At 40.3% G+C, this 25,843-nt stretch overlaps 1 protein-coding gene across 3 annotated transcripts in view; it reads right to left on the reverse strand.

The window, feature by feature from the left end:
* Positions 1-25,843, reverse strand: part of TMEM131L (transmembrane 131 like) — a 171,620-nt gene that overhangs the window by 39,851 nt on the left and 105,926 nt on the right. For all 3 annotated transcript variants that reach the window (XM_045465287.1, XM_045465278.1, XM_045465267.1), the window contains exons 8-23: positions 22,721-22,798; positions 22,363-22,516; positions 20,698-20,756; positions 20,277-20,385; positions 18,112-18,205; positions 17,447-17,600; positions 16,559-16,729; positions 15,139-15,208; positions 13,943-14,060; positions 12,462-12,603; positions 9,781-9,890; positions 8,693-8,765; positions 5,807-5,934; positions 3,607-3,749; positions 1,169-1,355; positions 739-924 (exon numbers count right to left, since the gene is read on the reverse strand). In XM_045465287.1, coding sequence (XP_045321243.1) covers positions 739-924; positions 1,169-1,355; positions 3,607-3,749; positions 5,807-5,934; positions 8,693-8,765; positions 9,781-9,890; positions 12,462-12,603; positions 13,943-14,060; positions 15,139-15,208; positions 16,559-16,729; positions 17,447-17,600; positions 18,112-18,205; positions 20,277-20,385; positions 20,698-20,756; positions 22,363-22,516; positions 22,721-22,798 — 1,976 coding nt within the window. The remainder of the gene's footprint in view (positions 1-738; positions 925-1,168; positions 1,356-3,606; positions 3,750-5,806; positions 5,935-8,692; positions 8,766-9,780; positions 9,891-12,461; positions 12,604-13,942; positions 14,061-15,138; positions 15,209-16,558; positions 16,730-17,446; positions 17,601-18,111; positions 18,206-20,276; positions 20,386-20,697; positions 20,757-22,362; positions 22,517-22,720; positions 22,799-25,843) is intronic.

Below are 25,843 nucleotides of genomic sequence, written 5' to 3' on the forward strand. Positions count from 1 at the left end.
GGAGACACAGAATCGGAAGCAGGCTCCAGGCTCTGAGCCATCAGCCCAGAGCCTGACGCGGGGCTCGAACTCACAGACCGCGAGATCGTGACCTGGCTGAAGTCAGACGCTCAACCGACTGCGCCACCCAGGCGCCCCCCAATTCCATTTTTAAAAGCACTTGTGGGGCGCCTGGGTGGCTCAGTCACTTGAGCGTCCGACTTCGGCTCAGGTCATGATCTCGCAGCTCGTGAGTTCAAGCCCTGCGTCGGGCTCTGTGCTGACAGCTCAGAGCCTGGAGCCTGTTTCAGATTCTGTGTCTCCCTCTCTCTCTCTGCCCCAACCCACTCGCATTTTGTCTCTGTCTCTCTCAAAAATAAATACACATTAAAAAAAAAAATTTAAAAGCACTTTCATGATAAAATCTAAAAGTGTGGTTCTAGTCTTCCAATCTCAAATTGCCACTGCACTGGGCCAATAGGAGTCAAAGTCGTATCTTCCCCTGTGACGGCCAGTGAAAACATATGGAGCACAATGGTCTATGATACTTCTAGGTCCCATGAATCTCTTACAATTCATTTACTATTATCTTAAAGTTTATCAGTTACTACTTTGTCTACTTCATGTGTATCAGGGTTCGCAAAGAAATACAAATTTCACTCAATTCAGATGCTTTGAATATGCTATTTGACTATTCATAAGCTCTTACACCCAGGCAATAGACAGTTTCTTGCAACTCGCCCAAAGGCGGGAGCATACCTGACAAAGAAGACTGTGAGCCTCCAAAACGACTCCTCCCAGCTGGGTCCTGGAACCACGTCGGCACACAGAGGCAACAGGTGATGAGGGAGGGTCACATTGAGAGTGAAGTGAAATTCTAGGTCTGCTGCAGTCACAAGAGTCAGCTCACGAATGACCCAGGAAGAGGTAAAGTCGGGAGTAAACCTGGTAACAAAAGATTCATCTTTATGAACTTTGATTCTTTTAATTCCAGGCACAAAACAAAGTAATCACAATAGCAGCCAAATTTCTTACTTACCATAAGTAAGTATTTATAAGTATTTATATAAAAACATAAGTATTTATATAAAAACAACTTAACATGTCTTACCAATGGAAAAAGGTCCCTCCACCCCCACATTATTAAATGCGCCACAAAACTTAAATGAGGTTAAAACTCAATGCTTACACAATGCTGATATCTCGGGATGTGTTTGGGGCCAGGGAAAATTGATGACAATCTAGCACTTCGAATCCATAACCTTGGCAATTATATCCATTAATTTTCAGAGATGTCACAGTTATAGGAAGTGGTCCAATATTCTCAACTTTAAAGTTCTTTGTAATAGATAAAATTTGCTTGCTGTCTTTCAGTTCTAGTGAGGACAGAAAATAATATTTAGTGTATATGAACTGCAAAATTTACTTAGCATAATTTATTGAATCAAAAAACCATGACGTGTATTATTAAAATGTGAAAAAAAATTCAATATAAGCTCAAAGTATGACTTCTATCTAATTTCTAGAACAGTTACAGATTTTCTTATACTACCAGGATACAACAAAAACATTTAGCTAATCAAGATTTTTAAGTTAAATGACCTTCCTAGGTACCAACAGTAATCAAAATCTCTTCTTCGTTCTTTTACTTAGTGAAGGTTAAGGTTAGGGATGCCTGGGTGGCTCAGTCAGTTAAGTGTCCAACTCCTGATTTTGGCTCAGGTCATGATCTCACAGGTTCATGAGATTAAGCCCCACGTCAGGCTCTGTGCGGACAGTGTGGAGCCCACTTGGGATTCTCTCTCTCCCTCTCTCTCTCTCTCTCTCTGCCCCTCCCCTGCACATGCTCACGCACTCTCTCTCTCTCTCAAAATAAACTTAAATGTTGTTTTTTTAAAAAGGTTAAGGTTAGAAGTTTACTCTTTTCAGAAGCCAAATAGTTTGGATATCCCTAGGCACTATGCACACTTTGCTCCCAGTATCTTCACATTGAACAGGGACCAATTAAGAGCAAGTGTGTGTGCTTCTAGAAACATGACTCAAACACCCACTACATTGAGAGGAAGTAAGTCACCAAGTCCCTGCAAAAAAAATGAGAGCACATTTTATATAGGGAGTTTAAAAAAGAAAGAATTACCACAATTTTAAATTACTCCCATAAATTTACAAACCACAATCTTTTCCATAAAGGGACTAATATCTTATCTGGTTCTATAGTTTTTATAATACTCCTTAATTCTATCTTTCAAGGTCAACTCTAAATTACTGAATGAATGAAAGAAAAAATGAATTGTGATGAATGCTGAATGCAAATGGTTAATAAATCGCTTCAAACTCAATGCTCATTTAGCATAGTTTTATTAAAAAAATTCTAATGAGACATTAAATAGTGCTACAAAATTATCCAATAGTTTTCACTAATCAGATTTCTCCACAGGAAGCACAGTGTTACTAAAATGCTTTCAGTGTGCTCCAGAAATTCAAAATTATATAGGAAACAAGACAGAATTTACGAAAAACATTTTATATCTATTGTTTGATTTTTGTCTTAGTTCCTGAGAAAGTTCTTGAAACTAATATAAATAATTTAGAAGTATTTAACTTAAATACATGCACAGTTTGGAAATATCTAATGGAACATTTATGTAAATTTCTAAATCTTCTATGTCTAATACAGTAGCCACTAGACATACGTGGCTACTTTAAATTAAATTAAAATTAAGTAAATTTAAAAAGTGATTTTCGGGGTGCGTGGGTGCCTTAGTCGGCTAAGCGTCGACTTTGGCTCAGGTCATGATCTCACGGTCTGTGAGTTCGAGCCCAGCGTTGGGCTCTGTGCTGACAGCTGAGCCTGGAGACTGGCTTGGGATTCTGTGTCTCTCTCTCTCTCTGCCCCTCCCCCACTTATGCTCTGTCTCTCAAGAATAAACATTAAAAAAAATTTAAAAACTTATTTTCTCAGTCACACTACCTATATTTTTAAGTGCTCAGTAACCACATGAGGCTAGTGTCTGCTGTACTGGATGACACAGACACTGAGCATTTCCATTACTGCATAGAGTTCTACTGCTTAGAAATCTTTAGTCTTGTCTCCATTCAGCATTTTGGGGTGATCTTTTTTTTTTAACGTTTATTCATTTTTGAGAGACAGAGAGAGACAGAGCATGAGCGGGGAAGGGGCAGAGAGAGAGGGAGACACAGAATCCGAAGCAGGCTCCAGGCTCCGAGCCGTCAGCACAGAGCCCAACGCGGGGCTCAAACCCACGAACTGCGAGATCATGACCTGAGTCGAAGTCAGACGCCCAACCGACCGAGCCACCCAGGCGCCCCATGGTGTGATCTTTTTATGATGATGTAGCCTCTTACTATTTATCTTAAGTATTTGACACTATACTGATAATTCAGCAATTACACTTTTTATATATGTATTAAGTAAGATGGGTTAAACATCTAAGGCTATTTTTATAAAGTAAAGGCCTATATATGCTAAACGTTTGCCTGATTCAATTATTTGCATCAATGCAATGAATTTACTATAAATTTATAAAGAATCTTCCTATAGAATCCTTTTGCTCTTGGCTTTAGCACCAAGCCTGCCCCATCTGAGTGCCACACGCATGAACTCACGTCGCCGGCAATCCATCAGCGTGGACTCAGGCACCTTGAACCTGAGAGAACCTCCCGAACCAGGAAGCCTTCCGCCCACTTTCAGTAACTCTCTCGCTCCAAACCCTTCCACGCCAATCATGTCGATAACAGTCAAGTTATTCCTATTGGGGCAGCACATACAAATACAAAGGCATTACAACACAGTCACAAGATACAGTGCACTTGGACTTAAACATTCCTAGTTAGCAAGAAGAGCTGTAAGGTTTTCAAAGAGAAAATCAATTTAAATAGTGTGGCATCTCCTGGAATTTAGAGGCTATTGACGGGCAACGGAAGCTGCCAATGGGCTCAGGAGAGCCCAGGCAAGCTGACTACAGCAAGAACGCGTGAATGCCCAGAATGTTCCTGATCGCCCTCCTGCCTCAGCCCGAGAATGTGAAGCCATGTTTTTCTAATAATCAGCCACCTGGGTGGTGATGAGACCTGCAAGAGCAAAAAAAACAAAAACAAAAACAAAAACTGAAAAGATAAAGTTGGGGTCTCAGAGAAACATTAACAAATTTAGCCTAATTGATACAAACTACTTGCAGGGTGAATTAAGGAGTTTCATAGTAATTGTGACTATTAGAGATTCTGCCTTAGGGATAATTCTAGAAATAAAATCCTACTGTTTCTTTTGAACCAAAGATTTATAATGTCACCCCACAAAATAACATAGATCTACTCAAATCCTTAGTAGTCAAGCAAAAATTCAGACTAGCTTCTGCCTTTTCATTAACTGAAGTCATGACTCCCAGGACAAAAAAAGTTAAATGGAGTAGATGTTTAAAAGGTGTAGACTGGAGTGAAAGCCAGTCATCATTAATGTAAATACTATAGAAGCTGAGAAAACATTCCTAATTAGGCAAAATACAACAAGAGCTTTACCCCTTTATCTGAAGGATTAAGAATCTTCAACCATTTAAAAGCCTTTAAGTTAGGTTGGATGACTGATATTATTTACAGAAAAATACTATGTATCAATATAGAAATATCAAAAGTAAATTAACTACTACAAATAATTTAGACTTTCTTTTCGAGGTGGGATAGTTGAACCTGGGATGAGGTAAATGTTATCTCTGCACTTCCCAGGACCTTAGTTCTTCAACGGAGAAGGAGTTTTAAATGAAAGACGCTGTCAACAGGGCAGCAGGAGTCTTAGTTAAAATGCTTAACAGAACAAACAAGTACATTTTCTTTTTCAGAGCAATTCACTTGCAGAAGAACAAACTCATGTAATATATTAAATGAAGTCCAGAATAAGAAAGTCTTCGCTAGCTGATCTGATACTAGAAAAACTCTACAGGTAACTAAGAGGCCATTTATTGAAAATTAGTGTTAGACTTCTCACCAATGCAGAGAGCTTCAACATAGATCTGTATTTACTGTAAATTTTTGAAAGAAAACTCTCAATAAAGACTAACTAAAGATGAAAAAAATTTAATAGTGAGAAACATTTAGCTGCTTAAATTTAGCAACATCTGTCATTTAAAAGGAGGGAAAAAACGGCAATGGGCTCAACAGTCCTTAGTCCATTGTCCTTTGGGGCTACAGAGAGTTCCAGAAGCAAGACAGGTATGAGAGTGATATAAATCCCAACACTGCGAGTGAAAACATACACAGCAGTGTTTCAATTATTTTTCTGAGCTGGGAACATGTGTTCCTAGCACATACGTGTGTGTGTGTCTGCATTTGTACATGTGTCCTGCCCTCAATGACACCAACAGATGAGACGCTGAGCAAAATATACTGCGGCTCTTAGAGAGAAGGGCACACAGCCCCTACTTTACAAGGTGGGAAACTGAGGCACAGAGTAAGTGTGAAGCCTCACATAGCCTCTCCTCTCCCTCCCGTGCAACACAGCCCCATCCCTGAAGGCCTGACCATGAGGTGAATGTCAGCTCTTAGCTAAAGAGATTACATATTCTTGAGGCACCTGGGTGGCTCAGTCAGTTAAGCGCCCGACTTCAGCTCAGGCCATGATTTCACAGTTCGTGAGTTCGAGCCCCATGTCGGGCTCTGTGGTGATGGAGCCTGCTTCAGATTTTACATTTCCCTCTCAGAAATAAACAAATACTTATAAATAAAAAATAAAGAGATTATGTATTCTTGAGAGAAAGAGACTTGGACAGATGAGTCAGAGAGAAAGAAATAGGCTCCATGACAGGGACACACCCACCGGATTAGTATGAGTGAGGTAACTTTTCCGTAGTCAGCTGGCGTGAAAACTACACCGACCCTTTTCATCTCCAGAGGCTGCAAATGTAAGTGGAGGATGCCAAACTCAGATTCCTCAGAAGGCATGCCCTGCAGATTTAATAAATGCAGTGAAATGATTCCTGTGAAGCAAGCTTCCGTCTTCATTACGTGCATTTTAGGGTATAAACATGATTGCTCTTCTTTTAGCATCCAGAGTGGACTACCCTAATCGACGCGCTGAACTTGCTCACTCTGAGAGTTCACACTGATAAACAGTTCCCGAACCACAGCTGAGAAGAGCAGGCAGAGGCTGCAGGACAGCCTGCCAGGGATGCTGGAGAGGGGGATTTGCTTCCCGGCCCGGATGGAAGCTGCGGCTACAAGAGCCATCTCTGCCAAGATGCTCTGACTGCAAACTGTCACTTAGACAGCACACCAAATAGCCTCTGTTTGAATGCTGCGGGGATCTGACCCAACACCCAACTGCTGCTCGACAACCCTATCTTTAATACTGACCTTAGGTTCATACAGAAATCATCTTTATTATATTGCGTCTCTTCACTCAGGAGAAAGAGCTGTGTTTATTCACAAGCTCCTTTATTTTTACCAAGGTCTCTAACTTTCTCTGTTAATCTTGTGTTCTAAATCCAGTATTCAAGGCTAAAATCTTGTTTTCTAAATCTAGTATTCAAGGCTGAGTTCTTCATCATTTTTCCTCTTTCCACTGTTTTTTTCCAGCTCCTTCTCACTAAAAAAAATTATTAATTTCTTAGCGCTATAATCATATAATCTGCATGGTAATATTTCTCTTTTCTGCAGTCTTGATTTTTGTATTTGTTTTATCCTGCAATTGTTGCTAGTATTTCCCCACGCTATCAGAAGAAATAGTGACAGTGTTTGATTCATTTTCATTAGAACTATAAGCTTCATGAAGGGAGAAACCTTGCTTTACATATATCTAATATGAATACTGAATAAAACTGATTTTTAGTATTAAAACTGTAATAACAACATGGCGCGCCTGGGTGGCTCAGTCGGTTAAGCACCCGACTCTTGATCTTGGCTCAGGTCATGATCTCACAGTTCATAGGATCGAGCCCCACAAAGGGCTCCATGCTGACAGCACAGAGTCTGCTTGGGACTCTCTCTCTCTCTCTCTCTCTCTCTCTCTCTCTCAAAATAAATAAGCAAACATTAAAAAATCTGTAATAACAACTGCATCATTTATTAAATCGTTCTTATATGCCAGGCACTGGAATATAAGAAGTCTATAAAATGCTGAGCATTCCATAAATGTTACTGAATCTTCAAACATTATTACGAGTGAGTGAGAGAAGGCTGTAGAGAGGATAAGTAATCTTCCTGAGGGCACAAAGCTAACCCATGTTAACAGCCTGGACTCAGAACCCTGACCATCTAATTCCCCCTGATCTTAACTGAAGGAACTACATTTCTAACAGCAAACCATCATAAATACGGGTGCCATTCTTTACATAACAAAGAGTTCTAAGAAGAATTTTGAATTAAACTTTAAGTGTCTCAAAGGCATCAATAGTATTATTGTCAGTGTAACAAATTCATAACAGTAATGGTGTCTCTTATCACAAAAGGTGTAATATTCTTGGAGGAAACCTTTGGTCACACATGAAAAACTTCTTCCAAACAGGCTGCAGCATTTGTTCAAATCTGAATAGAACGTTTAGATGTAAAAGAAAATCGGCATTATTTTTGGAATTCCAAATTATATACGATTCAACACCAGTGGGGCCAAAGATCTTTTAGTATCCTGGACTAACTTATCTCTAACAGCCCTGGGAGCCTGCTCAGTGGAAAGGAGAACCAGAGGCAATGAGCAGGGCAGGCGTGCTAACAAAACCAAGAGCATCCTGCTGCCTAAACCACTTACAAACAGAAAGGGACATTTGCTGTGATATGTTTCCTATTGTAAGTCTCTGTTAAAAATCCATCTAAAAACTTGCTTTGATGAGTTTTAACTCTTAGTTGGAGGTCATTTGATCTCCCTCGTTCTGCTATTCAAGTTAATCTAGAGCCAATAGTCCATCTTTGGAGGGATAAGCGTGGAGAAAGAAGAAAATACCAAGGCATTTCAGTGTGTACGTGCGTGCGTGTGTGTGTGTGTGTGTGTGTGTGTGTGTTAGAAATATAGTTGTATGCCCATGTGTGGTGACGTGTGTGGCTGTATTTTTTTAACAGATGCTCCACATCTGACTTGATCTCACACATAGGATACTTGTAAGGAGAACTCTCAGCTCTGTACAAAGAGCCACAGAACTACTGAGTGGAAACTAAGAAACAAGGCTGCCAAGTCCCAGAACAACATCCTTTCCACATGACATGTTTACTCCTCCCCCTGAGTATTTGTGCAAGACCTCATGAGCGTCCAGAGGCTTAAGAATTTTAGAAAGACCTTTTTTTTTTTTAACAGATGAGGTGAACACAGAAACTGGGTGACTTGCTAAAAACATGAAGCCTGTTTAGTAGGAGAAGATGTTCTTAAGTGTATCTTTACCTTATGTCACCTTAAGAAACAATCGATGGGAAATCTAAAAGAGAATTGTAAATTCTGGGGTCTCAGGTTTTATGGTTTTCTACATAGCCCTGATTCAATTGTTATTTCTTCACTCACATGAATCTAAACTATCAAATTAAAATGATTTACAGGCTAACATGAACCATGGGCTCTTGCTGCATTCGTTAATTGGGAAAATCTGCTATGTATACTTCATGCCTAGAATATAAGAGAGCCACATATTATGTAAAAACACTTGAAACATGACTTGGTGCAGCCATATGCTATGTGCATGGTTTGTCAGCATTCTTTTTCTATTTAAAGAGGACATCCTACCTGGTAAGGGCAAGCTTTGGTGAGCTGGAATTCACCAGTTGTGAAATTAATCATCTGCATATTGGTGCCAAACCTATAAAGGAAAAAAAATGTTTGAAATAACATTCAGGTTGCCACTAAAGAAAACAGTGCATGTGTGCACATATACAGATTATGTGAGCACATGTGTTTACATATACGGTTCATCCCATCCTGTCACCACTGCATCCCAGCCCCCTGCATTGTCCTGGGCATACTGGAAGTGCTCAATAAATACCATTGAATGAATGACTTTGGCAGCACAGAATGTAAAGAAGCATATGGTGACAACAGCTCTAAATACAAAGCAATTTTTTTTTTCCCTCTCCAAACAATACATAAGGAACCTGACAGGAAGTGACTCTCGAGAAAGGACAATTTTATCTCCCGGTAGACACGTAGCAATGCCCAGAGACATTTCTGCTTACCACAGCTGGGGAGGTCCTACTGGCACCGATTGGGTACAAGCCAGGGACGCTGCTAACCACCCTCTGAAACACACAACAGCCCCTCCTCCCCCAAACAGAAAATCACCTGGTCCAAAATGTCAATAGTGCTGAAGCTGAGAAACCCAGGGATAAGGGTAGATCCTACTAAGCCAAAGAGGGAAACATACTAACTGAAACTGTGACTGTTTTGTGAAAATAAGATATAACAGACAGGGACTAAAAAATCTATCATCTTTTCTTTTTTAACACGAGATTAAAATGTACTAAAACACTAAACTCCTTTCTTGTGTTGCCCAGAGATCGCTGTGATTTAGATTCTCAATATGAGAAATACACGTGGGAAAAAATCACAGCTGTAAAGATTCCCTGACCAGAGAAAGTAATATCCTGCTGGGAGCTAGCCTTGTCACAGGAACACCAAAGATACCACGTAACAAGAGAAGCGGCAATTTCCATCAGGTTGTATGTCCCAAGGAGCTGGGTGTGCAGGTACTGGGGCCAATACTGTGTACACCCACATACAGGTTCTGGGTGAAAGATGTGAAGGACTCTGAATAATTCTGAGTCTTAACAGCGTTTCCCAAACACCGTCAGAAAGTCTTCACCAACTGGGTGTTTTACCATTTGTGCAGCAGGCGTACCACAGCCTCAGGTGTAGGATACAAGGAAAGAGGCAGGAGCTGCAAGGAGACCGGCCAAGAGGAAGGGTTCTTCACCACAAAGTACTTCACCTAGATTGGGGAAAGGAAAATCAAAACCCTGAGGGAGACATGGCGTTGCTCCCAAGATAATCCCGCCAAGAATTCATAACCTGAATCGAATCATGGGAACCATATCATGCAAATCAAATCGAGGGACAGTCTAGAAAATAAATGGCCTGCTTACTTCAACAACATCTCTGCTATGAGAGGCAAGAGAAGGCTGAGAAAGATTACAGGTGATGATAAAGATCATGCAATGCAAGATCCTGAGCTGGGAAAAAAAAAAAAAAACCTGCCATAAAGTATGTGAGGGGGATAACTGGAAAATTCTGAATATAGACTGCAGACTAGATAACATTATTATGATTAATATCACATCCAATTTTAATAATTGCACTTTGGTATGTGAGAAGATGCTCCTGTTCTTAGGAAATCCACAGTGAAGTAGAAATAAGGGGGACATAGCATCTGACACTCTCAAACAGCTCGTAAATGTGTGTGGTGTGGAGCACGTGGATGGCTCAGTTGGTTAAGCGTCCGACTTCGGCTCAGGTCATGATCTCACAGTCCATGAGCTTGAGACTCGCATCGGGTTCTGTGCTGACAGCTCAGAGCCTGGAGCCTGCTTCGGATTCTGTGCCTCCCTGTCTCTCTGCTCCTCCCCTGTTCATGCTCTTTTTCTCTCAAAAATAAATAAACATTAAAAAACATTTTTTTTTTTAAATTTTTCAACGTTTATTTATTTTTGGGACAGAGAGAGACAGAGCATGAACGGGGGAGGGGCAGAGAGAGAGGGAGACACAGAGTCGGAAACAGGCTCCAGGCTCTGAGCCATCAGCCCAGAGCCTGATGCGGGGCTCGAACTCACGGACCTCGAGATCGTGACCTGGCTGAAGTCGGACGCTTAACCGACTGCGCCACCCAGGCGCCCCAAAAAACATTTAAAAAAAGGGTGTGGTGTGTGTGTGTGCAAAGACAGAGAAAAGGAATGATAAAGCAAATGTGGCAAACACAAAAACACCTTTGTGAAAGGTGACTAGGAGTTCTTGGTACTATTTTTAAACCATTTAAGTTGAAATTATTTCAAAGTTAAAAAAAAATTTAATGTTTATTTTTGAGAGAGAAAGAGAGAGAGAGAGAGAGAGAGAGAGAGTGAGTGTGTGTGTGTGTGAGCAGGGGAGGGGCAGAGAGGGAGTGAGAAAGAATCCCAGGCAGGCTCCAGACTGTCGGCACAAAGCCCAATGTGGGGCTCAAACCCACGAACTGTGAGATCATGACCTGAGCCGAAGTCACACACTCAAGCGACAGAGCCACCCAGGCGCCCCACAAAACAAAAATGTTTTAAAAACAGTCTTCGGATGCCACCCCTAAGAAACCCAGTGAGCACCTCATGAAGTGTAAATCATCACCCAGACCACATGTGATGCAGCTCTTTGGCAATGAGATGACACACACACATGGAAGTCTGCTGGTGTGGCTTCTGTGCCTCTGCTTTGCTCCCTGCCTCCCGAGCTCATGGAGGGAAGCACACACGAGAGAAGAAGTCAGCACACTAAGGACAGAGGGTAATGGACAGAGTCCAGGCTCTTGATGGCATCACAATGCTGCTTCATCAGCTTTGGACTTCTCTCTTTTGAGCTTCTCACTATAAAACAAGCTAACTCCTACGTAAGCCTGTGTTAATCAGGATTCTCTCTGTGATGGGGCTCCTGGTTGGCTCAGTCAGTAAAGCACTGTGACTCTTGATCTTGGGGTTGTAAGTTGTTTTTTTTTTTTAATTTTTTTAACATTTCTTTATTTTGGAGAGAGAAAGAGAGACAGAGCATGAGCAGGGGAAGGGCAGAGAGAGGGGGACACAGAATCCGAAGCAGGCTCCAGCCTCTGAGCTGAAGGCACAGAGCCCGATGCGGGGCTCGAACTCATGAACGAGAAGATCATGACCTGAGCCAAAATCGGCTGCTTAACTAACTGAGCCACCCAGGCGCCCCTCGGGGTTGTAAGTTTGAGTCCCACGTTGGGCGTAGAGATTACTTTTAAAAAATTGGGGTGCCTGGGTGGCTCACTGGTTGAGTGTCCAACTCTTGCTTTCAGCTCAAGTCATGATCTCAGGGTCGTGAGACTCAGCCCTGTGTTGGGCTCTATGCTGAATGTGGACCTGCTTAAGAGTGTCTCTCTCTCTCTCTCTCTCTCTCTGTGTGTCTCATTTTCTGTCTCTCCTACTGCCCCTCTCCCCCACTCTCACTCTCTCTCTAAAAAATAAAAAAAATAAAATAAATTTAAAAATAAAAATTTTAAAAATTGTAAAATCTTATAAAAAAGATTTTCTCTGATATTCGTAGTTGAATACTTTCTTGACGGATTTTGAATTGAAAACAAACTTCAGAAAATGTGTTTGTTTCATGCACTTTCAGTCTGTTTCAAGTTTACTCCTTTGTTTCTTGACACCTCCCTGCTAAGTGTACCGAACGGCATATGTATGTCACTTAAAATGAATTTAAATTAACTTTGCTTCTGACACAGTATTCTCAAGGTGGAAAGACTCTGATAACTTAACACCCCAAGAGCCAGGGGGTCACTGACAAGGAGATACACAATCCTCACCACGCTACTCCTCAGGGCAGTTGCGCTGAAGTTTAACACAAGGCCGGGCTCTGTGATTAAACGAGGAAGATACGAAACAAAGGATTCTGACTCCTTGGATTTCTTCAAGCGACCAAATCGAGTCATGCCTAAAGCAGTCCTCCTGTGTAATTCATAAAGAAAGAAATTATTTTGAAAAATAATTTTCACATAAAAAAAAGGAAATCACTAATTATCCCTCCTACTAAAAGGAACAAGGACTCTCGGAAAAAAGAAAAGGCTTATTCTGGGTATTCTGGGTCTGGGGAAGAGAAAGTACACATGATCCCGGAGCATCCTGTTTTACTAGAAAGCAAGGAAGTTGCTCAAAGAATGAAGTGAACATCTAAGGGACCCACGATCTATCCTGAAGGGGCTCCCATCAGCCAAATCTGGGACAATTCAGCATCAAAAAATAATACTGATGGTACATCATGGTAATGAACAAAGAATCCACAGTGATGCTCAAAAAGAATGTAGAATGAGCAAAATAATCAGAAACATCACTATTTTGCAGCCATCAAGCTAGCAACTGATCCAGGCAAGGATTATCAATGTATGGGGTGAAGTGTTCTTTGGGAACAGGAAATTTATATGACCTCAAATTATCATAACACATGTTACTTATTAATTTTTAATAATTACTTAGTAAAGGAAAAATTCATCTACAGTGGAAAGAGAGCTGTCAGACGCACAATGGGGACAGTCAAACGATTCAAGTTAGCAACACCGACAATGGGACAAACTGCCATTTATGTTCCTTCTGAGGTGATGCAATGATAAGGACACAATACCAACCAAGTAATTAGCACTCTTCCCAAAACTGTTGGACATGAATGTAAATCTGAGGAAACAATCCAAAAACTCCACAGTGCCAAAGGTTCTGTAAGACAACTGGGTAGGCCCCTCGAAAGTGTCAGCATTATGATAGATGAAGAAAGGTGGGGATACAAGTCTAAAGAAAATTAAGAAAACATGACAACCAATTGCAATACATGATCCTTGAATGGAATCTGGATTTAAAAAAAGGAAAAAGAAAAAGATAGCCATAATGGATACCAGTGAGTCAAACAGAGAAATTTCAATACAGACTGTATACTGTATAACTGTATCAGTGTTAAATTTGTTGGGTGTGGAATCATAGCATAGTCCTATGTAGGAGGATATTCTCCATGGGAAATGAATTCTTTCCTAATAAAGTACTGAGGGTTGAGGTATGGTATCTTCAGCTTACCTTCCAATGACTCAGCACAAAGATAATGCGTGTGTACAAAGGTATAGAGGTCGAGAGAGAAATAAAGCAAAAGTGGCAAAACGTGAACAACTGGTTGAAAACAGGCGAGGAACGTTTGAGTATTCACTGCACTCCACTTTCAACTTTTCTAAGGTTGGACATCCTACAACTTCGCTTGAAGTGTCTCCCCAGTGCCGCATAAAAGAGACAAGGAAAGGTGAAGACATACTTGCAGCCATCACCGTTTTTAAACTTCTTCCATCTTTCATACAATTTATTGGCAAGTTCCAAATCCACATCCCAGGTAGACCGATCCAGGGAAAGACTCCCTTCCCAATTAGGATTTTCTAAAAGTTAGATCAGATTCAATATTTAGATTTATAGAAAATGCAACTCAATCAGTAAAGAATGCCACAGGCTGCCAAACTTCTCAAACTGAGAGGACTGTCAAATGCATAAACACACCCCCTCCCTCCCTCTGACTTTCCTAGGATCCCTCTAACTCAATGGCAAATGGTACATCAAATCAAACAAACATGTAGAAAACAAAACTAAATCGAATCATGTAAAGGTAAGAACATAAAAGACACATGGCTCATGAATACAGCCTGAAACAAGTAAAAATTATACTCGGAACATTTTTAACAGCTTTCCGTCTAACAGGCTAAACTGCTTCCCCGTAAGCACTGGTCATCATCTAAGCCTTTCGGTGATCAGTGCTGATGGACAAACGGTCCTCCCAAAGAAGGGCACACACCAGGCCTGGGGAAGGTGCATGTGCATATTTACAAAACGGCCTCCTGTTCACTGAGCCCTCTCTACTTATCTGTTCTGTCCTGTCTGTGCTAAAGAGTGTACCAGGATGAAAACATGGGTGTCCCCTCAAAGAAGTCTCCATACTGCAACAGTCTCCTTACATTAAATATTTTAATAAATCAAAAATGTAGGGCAAGGGCTAGAAAGAGCTTCTATGTCAACACCATAGCATACAATCTCACATAACAGCAAGCACCCCCTGGAAGATGTTTATGCTCCTATAATCCAAGTCTGCAAACACAATTCCAGGTTATTTTTACCAACTTGTAGTCAGCCCTTTTATAAAAGAACCAGAATCTTCCAACTTTTCCTGGATACAAAGTTGCTGTGACCATCAAATAATGTGTTTGAAAAAAAATCCCTTACAAAAGTTCAAGCTACTTAAGGGGACATTATTTATACAAGTAACCTCAGGTGTTTTTGGAGGATTCTTAAGACTTTCAAGTCATTCTGTGAATGATCATGCTCTTTAAAAATAAAATATGATACAATTATGTTTACAGGACTAATTATTGCACTTATTGCAGCTACAAACTCTATTTTTCCTCACTATTTCCCACCCAACCCCACTCTAGAGTTCTACAGAAAGCCTAAGGGCAAAATACTTACCTGTCTTTGATTTTCCCATGAAATAATGCATGCCACAATGTGCTATCACTTCAAAACCCAGACTCCCTTCCTAGATTGAAAAGTAATATATGAATAACTTAAAACACAACACTAAGCATAAAAATCCTAATGCACTCAAATGCAAAGCAGACATTGGCCTCCACCTCAGTGAATTTCTCTTTAACCAGAAGCCAAACAATGAGAAAGCGAATTCTTGGCTTCCTTTCCCCCTGAATGAGAGCCCTGAACGGTCTCTCACAGGAAGGCTCACAGCAGTGGATTCTGCACAATCATCGATGCCCACAGTGATGATCCATGGGCTCCAAAGACACAAAGCTGCCTCCTGAATTAGAGGTTAATCTCAGGACGTTCCTGATAGGTTTTAAAAAAAAAACCAAAACACTGTAATCCTCTGAAAAACAGCATACCAATCTGTAGAAACTCCTAAGCCACTCAGGACATTTAAATTGACGTTCCACTTCCTACAGGTTGGGAAAGCACAGACTCACTACTTCCACATATACATGAAACCTGCCTACTCCCTCCCACAGGGCGCTCTTCTTAATACGCATCTCTTGATCAGAAAAAGGAAATTTCTAAGAAATCTCCCCTCCTCAAAATAAGGATGAATGGAATTAACCTTACACTTTGTGTAGTTTGATTTTAGAGGTCCTACCTTGAAGCCTATAGCTAAGCATGAGGCATTTCTATCTAATGAAACACCAAGGCTAATAAGTGAGAAAAATCATAAAGATGGTTGCATGAATGTCTCATAGTGAAAAATCAGAACCCAGCGTTATACAGAATAGCTTGGATCAAAAAGAAGCAATAACAGTAACCAAATGGAAATAAATAAACATTAAGAAAAAAATGAGACATGTTTAAGATAAGATCTAAATTGAATACGGTTTACCCAGATTTTAGAAAGCATTTTAATTGTGAAACCTTTCAGGCTTTAGATTTGGCCCCCGGGAGAAATGCAAGAACTACAAGCAACCAAGCCTCACTTACCAGAGGCCTAACTACAGCATTTAACCGTCTAGTTTATTTGAATTCATTGCAAGGATGCACTAAAAGCTCAACTGTGCTTTCTAGAGCAAGCACATATTCCTTGCTCTACAAATTTTGGAAATAAATGAAAATGAGATGAATCTACTTGTAATACGTTATTTTGTTCAAGAACCTCAAGTTACTTTATGAAAAATGGAAACTCTTTCCAAATAAAGAGTTCCATATCTAAACAAATGACCATCTAAGCTTGGCCTGGTAATATCTGTTGTATTTCTTGGGATCGTCTTAAAGAACACGAGCTTAACTCTGCCAATAACACGAGCTTAACTCTGCCAATAAAACCCAAGCACCATAAGTTAATAACAGTAATTATTATGAAAATTATAACACATAGTGTTGTAAACAATACCTTGGTTGGTGCTGAGTAAATCTGTAGAGGTATTGCAAAAACGGCACCTGTGTTTGTAGTCAAAAATACATTGGTGAATAGATTTATGGCAATGTCTTTAACAGCAAGTTTCAAAGTAAATATATTCCAACAGCCTGGAGGTAGAAATAAAGGGCCAGTGAAATTCAGAATCTAAAAAGAAAAAAAGCAAGAGAAATTACTTTTCCTAATACCAATTATGATTAAAACCATTATAAAGTATGATACTAAAGTTCTTTTGTACTTTCAAAAATAGAATTTACTCAACTATTTCCAGCTCAAAGATGGAAATATTTTCATATAAATGATAGGTTTTAAATGTTTCACATGCTGTTTTAATTTCACAAAAGTAATCTTGAACTTTTCACGGGCAATATTTTGAAAAAGTCTATTTTGTCATTAAGCAGGCTTATTTTTTTTCCAATATATGAAATTTATTGTCAAACTGGTTTCCATACAACACCCAGTGCTCATCCCAAAAGGTGCCCTCCTCAATACCCATCACCCACCCTCCCCTCCCTCCCACCCCCCATCAACCCTCAGTTTGTTCTCAGTTTTTAAGAGTCTCTTATTAAGCAGGCTTATTTTTAATAAATACAATCTTTTGAGCATAAATTGTACATTGTAATTTTTTAAATAATGGTGACAGCAAATATCCTTTAAGAATATACCTTGGTCCCTCTGTGTTCCTTGAACGATAGTTTAAAAAAACAAATGGATCTTAGAAATAATTCTGAAAACGTTAAAAGAAAAATACTTGCTTTAAAACTCAGAAGAAAAAATTAAACTATATAAATATTAATTTCATTGCATCTGACCTTAAACAAAACTTAAAATAGGCTAAAACTTGGATAAAAATACCATATGTACCTTTAAAATGTGCTTGGTCTCCTTGGAAACAAACACATCATTTAATACAACACTATGGTCAAAATGGTTGAGGTACCACATTGACCAAACTCCTGAAGTGTTCTCGTGAGTCTCTATGTGAAACTGGGTCGCAGAGGAGTCCATTCTAAAATACCTGCGAACACAGGACGTGCATGCTATCAGCCCTGAGTGGGAGACAACCCACCAGCACTCAGCGCGCCTCGGAGTGTGCCAAAAGAGGAGCAGCATGAAACGTCAGAGCACAAACGTCAGCACCGGGCACAGGCCGCCAGACTGCCTTCTTCACCCTTCGTGCCCTCAGGCGCAGCCTCTGAAGGCCAGAGGGTAAGTGACCAGGCCAGGACCAAGGCAGCTCACACAGGCCGCCAGGACAAAACCAGGACCCCAAAGCGCATCCTCTTCCTTCTTCCCACACCTGACTACCTGGTCCCCGGCCCAGTCCACAAACGGAATCACTGGAATCCTTCTTTTCCCCTCTCCCATTCTGCCATCAGCCTTTCCACTGCTTGCTATCTGTGTTAATGTACGCAAGGCAAGTCCGGACAGAGAGAATCATACACGTCTCATCAGTCACATTTTTAAATTATTTCCAGATGAAAAACACTTAAACAAACATGATTTAAAGGAAAATGGATTCACCCTACCCTTGAATCACAGGAGAGGAGAGACACGCTTTTAGTGTTGGAGTGTTTTTTATTTTCTTCACGTCTTCTTTAATTCCACTGGCACACGATGTAGCTGTTTTGAGATACAAAGAAATAAACGTGAAGCATCTTTTCTTTCGTTGCGCCTGAACAAAAACAGGATATACGTTTTATTTATAACTTTCTAATTACTTCAGTTTCTCCATTAAAATAGTGCATCAGATATCAACGGTAAAATACTTTCTCAAACACTCCTATCTTTTTCCTCTGCTGGCTGGTTGCCAATTTTCTAGAACTTGATGTCTACCACACACACACACACACACCCCTCCCTTTTTAAACCAACCTCTCATTTCTTCCTTTGGGAGAAAAAGAAAAAGAGAGTCAACGCTTTATAGCTTCTCTTTACAAAGATCTGCATTCACCATAAATAAGAGGAAAGTCTTTAGGTCTGCCAGAGATGACAAAAGTGAAAAATGATACTCAGCCGGGTGGGGTGAAGAGGAGCATGTGGAGGCATGAGCAAGAAAGGAAAAAGACAACCGAAATAGCAAGAAGGAGCTTCACAGGGTGAGTGGAAATGCATTCCAAAACACTGGAGATTATCAAAACAACACTTTTAAGCTTTCCCTGAACTACTCCTAATATTAAGGCATTGGCATTAAATTCTTAACTCTGATACAAATACTCAAGTCTTTTTTTTAAGCTGCATATATGGCCCCAACCCCCCCACCCTCCAAAAAATTCCAACACTAACAAAAAATGTGAAAATAAAGTCCACCCGAGTCCCCAGTTATCTTGGAGGAAACAACTGCTAGCAGGTTCCTGAGCATCCGTCCAGTGTTCTATGACATGCAAGTACACAGACACCCTTTAAAGGACACCAAGTGTATGCGCTGTTTGCATTACATGCCCACATATGCCTCCTAGTAGCTGCAGGGTATACCCTCCTGTAAATGCACTGCAACTGAACGAGCCCCCGTCGACAGACGGATGTTGTCACTAACAGTGCACATTTCTGTAAGCAGTTCTGAATATGTATATGAGTGTACCTAGACAGTTCCCAGACGTAGCGTCAAAGAGCATAAATGTGCATTTTAAATTTTCACAGATTGCCAATTTTCCCTCCAAAAAGCCTGCATTGGTCAGTACTCTTGTCAAAAATACGTGTTTTTTCCCTAATCATTACCAACACAGAATATTAACACTTTATTGATCCAAGTAATAAATTATATCTTACTTGTTGCTTTAATTAACATTTCTTGAAACATAAGTGAGGCAGGGTGCCTGAGTGGTACAGTGGGTTAAGCATCCGACTCTGGATCTTGGCTCAGGTTATGATCTTACGGTTCGTGAATTCAAGCCCCACATTGGGCTCTGCACAGATGGTGAGGAGCCTACCTGGGATTCTGTCTCTCCTTCCCTCTGCCCCTCCCCTGCTGGTGTTTTCTCTCTCTTAAAATAAATAAATAAACTTAAAAAAAATTAAAAAGGGGTGCCTGGGTGGCTTAATCGGTTAAGCGTCCGACTTTGGCTCAAGTCATGGTCTCACAATTCGTGAGTTCGAGCCCCGCATCGGGCTGTCTGCTGTCAGCACAGAGCCTGCTTCGGATCCTCTGTCTCCTCTCTCTGCTCATCCCCTGTTTGTGTTCTCTTTCTCTCAAAAATAAATAAGCATTAAAAAAATTTAAAAAAGAAAAAGAAACAGAAGTGAGGCAGGGCATGCTTTCATATGTTTCAAACAACTTGCATTTATTTACAGAACTCTTTTTAACCATAAATAAGAACCTAAAGCTACAGCTGGGTTTATACTCACTAGATCTAGCTTGCATTCTGCACAAAGATACACGACCCGGCAGCACAACCTTGTTCTCTGTGGAAGCAGCACCTCCACCAGACACATTTACATCCTGCTCTTTCAGATTACCACGTGAGTTAAGCTTTAAATGCAAAATCCCCCACATGTGGCAGAATAACAGTGGCATCAACAATCATTTCTTCCATCATTCTATCTCTTAGAACTCTTAAGGCTGCAATATTACCATCAAGCCAATTTGCTTTCTGAAAACCTTTGTGAAACCCAAGTCATTTCACAGAAAAGAACTGTCATCATAACCAGATAACAAAAATAAAAAGACAATCTCCAGTATTTTTAAAATCTGTACCTTTGCAAGTGAAAGAGGCAATTTTTGTAAAGTTGGTTGCAGAAGTAGGTACGAGTACTGGTTCAAACTGCAAAGACAGAGCATCTCTCTGTGAGAAATGATGTACGTCCTACAAAAATAAAAATCCACATGACTATTCTCAGCTGGGTGAGTATCCAATGTGAATCAATTCTGTTAAAAGAACTAAGTCGTTCAGACTGGCATACAAGCAACTGCTCAGCATATTTGTCTATGACAGTAGGAAGGGGGGTGCTGACAACCTTCATCCTAATGTGGGTTCAAGCAAGGGAAACCGGGTATAAATTAAAGCAAAAGAGAAATGAGACAAGTATTTCTGTATCTGTTGTTGAAAATTCCTCATGTTCTGCAATGAAACATACATTCGTAAGTTTAAATTTTACTTTATGTAATTTACAATTACCTGTATCCAAATAAGGCTGTTTCCTGAATGTAATATATACATATTTACTGCCGAATCATCTGTCCAAAAGAATCAGAGCAATGAGATTAAAACAAAAGAGCCATCTCATTCTCATACCTTAATATAGTGGCTAAAGTACTACATTACACATTTCTATAAAAAATGTGACTCGTTTTTCAACACTACCATTGAAACTGGGAACTATTTTCTGTTGGGTATTCTTCTAAGTCACAAGGAAAAAGATCTATACAAAAAGAATGACCTACCAACATGAGCTCTCTAAAGGATAATAAACTACCAGTGAAGATATTCTGAGTATAGGGTCACACTATTACTCCTCTGGATGAAACTAACCAACTGGACAGCTTTAAATAAAGCGATGTTCTCCTATTGATTGGACAGGCCCTTATTTCCTTATTGGGATGACCACATTTGAGGAAAAGCAAAACCCTGGGATCTCAAAACATCACCTTCCTTTCAACCTTCACTCACAGAAGTGCTCCCCATGGGACAGGGTCTTCTCTATATTGATGTCTATCTGGCCATTCTGAGAATCACCAAAAACTAGGAAGCCGAAGACAGGACAGCCCTCCTGCTAAAGAACCATCACTATTACAGCCAATTCTGAGGGCTGGAAAGTAGATGATGTTTGACCATAAAATTACACTTTGGTACCAATTCTTTCTCTGGATATGTATATGGTATGTGTTTATGTACACGTGGTACATGTGTATGTATGTGTCCATATATAAATGTACATACACATACATATATATACATACAGACACATATACCAGAACAGCCTTGCTAACCAATGGATAACAGCAAACTCTACATTGTAAATGTCAAAAATCACCTAATATGTGTTGCCTACAAAAGTTCTTAGAAACTGAAGCTGATGAACTAGGTAATTCCTGGTACACAGGACATACATTTTCAAAGACAAAATTCATAACAATGAACAGTACAATTCACACTCTCTTAACTTGTCCGGCATCCAGGAACAATTGGCACCCAGTCAGCTATTAAAAATATGACACAGCATGATTTCTTTAACTGAGCTTCTGCAGATCAGTAACACTGGGACAAGAGACACAAAACTTCCCAAACACTTTGTGAATATTTATATTAGATTGTTGTGCCTGCCCATTTAACTTGTTTCCTATCTCAGAATGCAAAAAAAAAAAAAAAAATCATCCCAAGAAAACTAAAAAGTGGTTTGCAGTTGCCACTTAATTTACTCCAAAATAATATAGCCTTATTAGCAGTTACAGATTGAGAACCAGTCACTGTTAATCTCTTAATAACGAACGCAAAGCCTCGTTGTCTTGCATTGCAATGATACAGCCTACAAGTAAATGCTTTAAGAATGGTGATGCAGGGGTGCCTGGGTGGCTCAGTTGGTTAAGCATCTGACTTCGGCTCAGGTCATGTTCTCGCAGTTCGTGAGTTCAAGCCCTACGTCAGGCTCTGTGCTGACAGCTTAGAGCCTGGAACCTGCTTAGGATTCTGTGTCTCCCTCTCTCTCTGCCCACCCCTGCTCACACTCTGTCTTTCTCGCTCTCTCTCTCAAAAATAAATACTAAAAAAATAAAATAAAACAAAAAAATGGTGATGGTTAATCAAGATATACTATAATAAAAATGTTAAAAGATTCCACCTTACCTGAGGTCTCAGATTTATCTGTGGCTACATAAATTATAGAAAGATGATCTAACAAATCTTGTGTGTTTTCTTCAAACTCTTTTGAGGCGTTTTCCATGGTTACGATTATGCTCATTTGTAGCCGTAAAACATCGTCAGATTCCATATAACAACTCTGAGATTGGAGGGATGGAAAGAAAAAAAGAAAAACTCAAAAAAAAAAAATCATCCAAACTTTGTGATTTCAAATTTTAGAAAAAGAAAAGCACTTATGATAAGGTCATGTGTATTTCTGAAAACAGAATGTGTCATGTTATTTTTGATTTCCAAGCCAAAGGCAAGAAAGGAAGGATGAGAAGAGTGAATTTTTTAATTTTACCTTTAATTGCTGACACACTTTATTACGTAAACTGCATTCCAGTTGTACTTGCAAGAGACTAGTATTAGTGGCTTCTGCCTAAAAGAAGAAAAAAGGGGAGAAAAAAACTTAAAAAGAGGCAAAGAGTTCAATCTTGTATTCATAGTAAACAATCTATCATTTATTCAGAACATTCATTCACTTAATAAATATTTGAGTATCTGCTAAATGCTGGGTACTATCCTAGTAGCTGGAAATAAACATGAATAAGACAGAAAAGCCTGTCACCAAGCTCACATTCTAATGGAAATCATAAGCTCTCCCTTGGGCAACATGAAAATTCCTATTATGGCAATAAGGAGATAAATATGTTCTAAATATACACAGGAACACTGTAGTTTGGCATTTCTTATACTTTCTGAACATTCTGTTTCAACACAGGAATCTTTTATTTCAAAGTAGATTCACCCAGCAATAGCCAATTAACTGTTCTTCCGTCTGCCTTCCGTTAATAGAATGTTAGAAGTTGTGGCAAAACAGTTAAGAGATGTCTAAAATTGAAACGGGCTATCATTATCATTTTTAAAATGTGAAAGAGCTATGCATGGAAGAGATGAAAATAAATGAAAAGAATGCAAAATTTCATCAAGTTCAAAGATCTCAACAGCCACATGGAATGATAATCGACATATCTTTTAAGATAAGGAAATGCACACTCTGATTCAGAAATACAGTCATTTGGGGGGGAGGGGGGAGCTGCAGACGGTGAGCACACAGGGAAGTCAGGTAGTGCAGCGCGTAAATCCAAAACCCATCAGCTATGACAGCTCCTCTTTTGTTCAGCTTGATGTGTCTGGCATAGTGATTATAAAATAAAAAGGCACTCGGCCTGGCAGCCACAGTCACGATGGCAGGAAATCTCAGTAAGGCAAGGAGGCATTCCCCAAATCCTTGGCGGACTTGATTGCGGGTAAGCGTTTATTCACTCCAGGAAGACTTAATATTAAGTAGAAAGAACCACCATGATTGTGTTTAATTTATTAGATTTATTAAGAATTACCTAAGCACATTATATTAAAAATACATTTTTAACTACTACAATTTTCATTCAGCAATTAAAGTATCAAAAAAAGAATAAGACACATTTTAAAATGCAGTAAAGATAGTGGAGTTTAATCAAGATGGGGAGCCTGGGTGGCTCAGTCAGTTAAGCTTCCAACTTCAGCCCAGGTCATGATCTCATAGTTTGTGAGTTCAAGCCCCTCATTGCGCTCACTGCTGTCAGCACAGAACCCACTTTGGATCCTCTGTCCCCAGCTCTCTCTGCCCTTCCCCCACTTCCCCTTCCTCTTGCCCCCACACCCCAGGGGCTCATACTCTCTCTCTCTCTCTCTCTCTCTCTCTCAAAGACATTAAAAAAAAAAAATCTTTAAAGAAGATTAACCAAGCTTGAAATAGGACCAAACATTAACCAAAGACTATTCTAAAAAGCAACTGCTAATTGGGGTGCTGGGTGGCTCAGTTGGTTAAGCATCCAACTTTGGCTCAGGTCAACAATCTCACGGCTCATGAGTTCAAGCTCCTCATCAGGCTCTGTGCTAACTGCTCAGAGCCTAGAGCCTGCTTCAGATTCTGTATCTCCCTCTCTCTCTGCCCCTCTCCTGCCCACGTTCTGTCTCTCTCTCTCACTAATAAACATCTACAAAATTTTTTAATTAAAAAAATAAAAAGCAACTGCTAGTATCTGCTAGACTTCAACAGAATAACACCATTTGTAAATGGAACCTAAAATCTTAAGGAAGAATTAGATGACTGAATTTGTCTTTCTGCAAACAAGTCCCACCATATCATAGACATAAAAAGAAAAAGCCCACTACTCTCTGAAATTGCTTTAACCAAAGTTATAAATGACCTCCTCACATCCAAATCCAATAGGCCCTTCCCATTTTGCCTAATGCTTCTGCCAATCTAACCCGATTAACCACTGGTGCTTCTCTTGGTTTTGCTCCTTCCTCTTTGCGTCATCCTTTGTGGCTCTTCCCCCTCTCCCCTTAAGATGTTAGAGTTATTAGGGATTCTTCCTTTTGCCCTCTTCCCTCTCTCTAGGGAAGCTCTGTAACACACCAAAGCTGCCTGCACTTCTCTCTCCACACACCCATGTCCAGCCAATGGCTGGGCATCCACCCGAATGCCCACGCTCACCAAGACAGCTATGCTTGGTGTGCACGTCATCCTGGAACCACTATTCATACAGTTATTTAAGCCAGAAACCTGCACACCAACTTCAGCTTCTCACTTACCCTTCTCAAACAAACCCATGACCACCAAGTAATACTGATCACAACTCCTCAGGAACCCTTGAATCCATTCACTTTCCTTCATTACTATATCCTGGAGATAGGGGGTCAGCAAACCATGCCCATGGGCCAACACTGCCCGTGTGTATAAACAAAGTTTTATTGGAACACAACCATGCTCATTCCTTTGTGTATTGTGTACGGCTGCTTTCATGCTACATCTGAAGAGAGGAGTACTTGCAACGGAGATCACATGGCCTGGAAAGTCAAAATATACTCTCCGAGCCTTTACAGAAAAAGTTGAGGAATGCTTGCCCTAGTGGGAAGGAGAAGGAGAGGGAGGGAGAGAGACAGGTAGGCTAGTCTCCCTGTGTCCACCTGTCCTCTCCATTCCAGTCTCCACACTGCATCAAAAGTGAGTTACCAATATGCAAATCAGGTGATGCCACTAGCTGCTTAAAACCCTTCGAAGACCAAATCCTTTACTGTGGCTTCAACACTCAGGCACCTGCCTAGTCTTCATCCACCTCCTTATTTATGCTCCAGCCTCACTGGTCTACTTTCTGCTGCGTTTTGCCTTCAACCTCTAAATGTGTTGTTTTGCTGTAAACTCGAATCCCCAATCCACCCTCCCTCTACCTACCTAAACCTAATTCATCCTTCAGGTCCAGCTTACACACCCCCTTCACAAGGGTTTTCCCTGCCCCCACAGCTGGGGTAACTGCCCATTACTCACACCCACAGCACCTTTTCCCTGACCTTCCTTAACAGTCCTCATTATAATGTAACAACTTGCTCAAGGTCTGTCTTCCTCAGAAGATCATAAGCCCCTTGCCCGATGCTGTTA

This window comes from Leopardus geoffroyi, chromosome B1 (genome assembly GCF_018350155.1).
Source record: "Leopardus geoffroyi isolate Oge1 chromosome B1, O.geoffroyi_Oge1_pat1.0, whole genome shotgun sequence".
Classification (NCBI taxonomy): Eukaryota; Metazoa; Chordata; class Mammalia; order Carnivora; family Felidae; genus Leopardus; species Leopardus geoffroyi.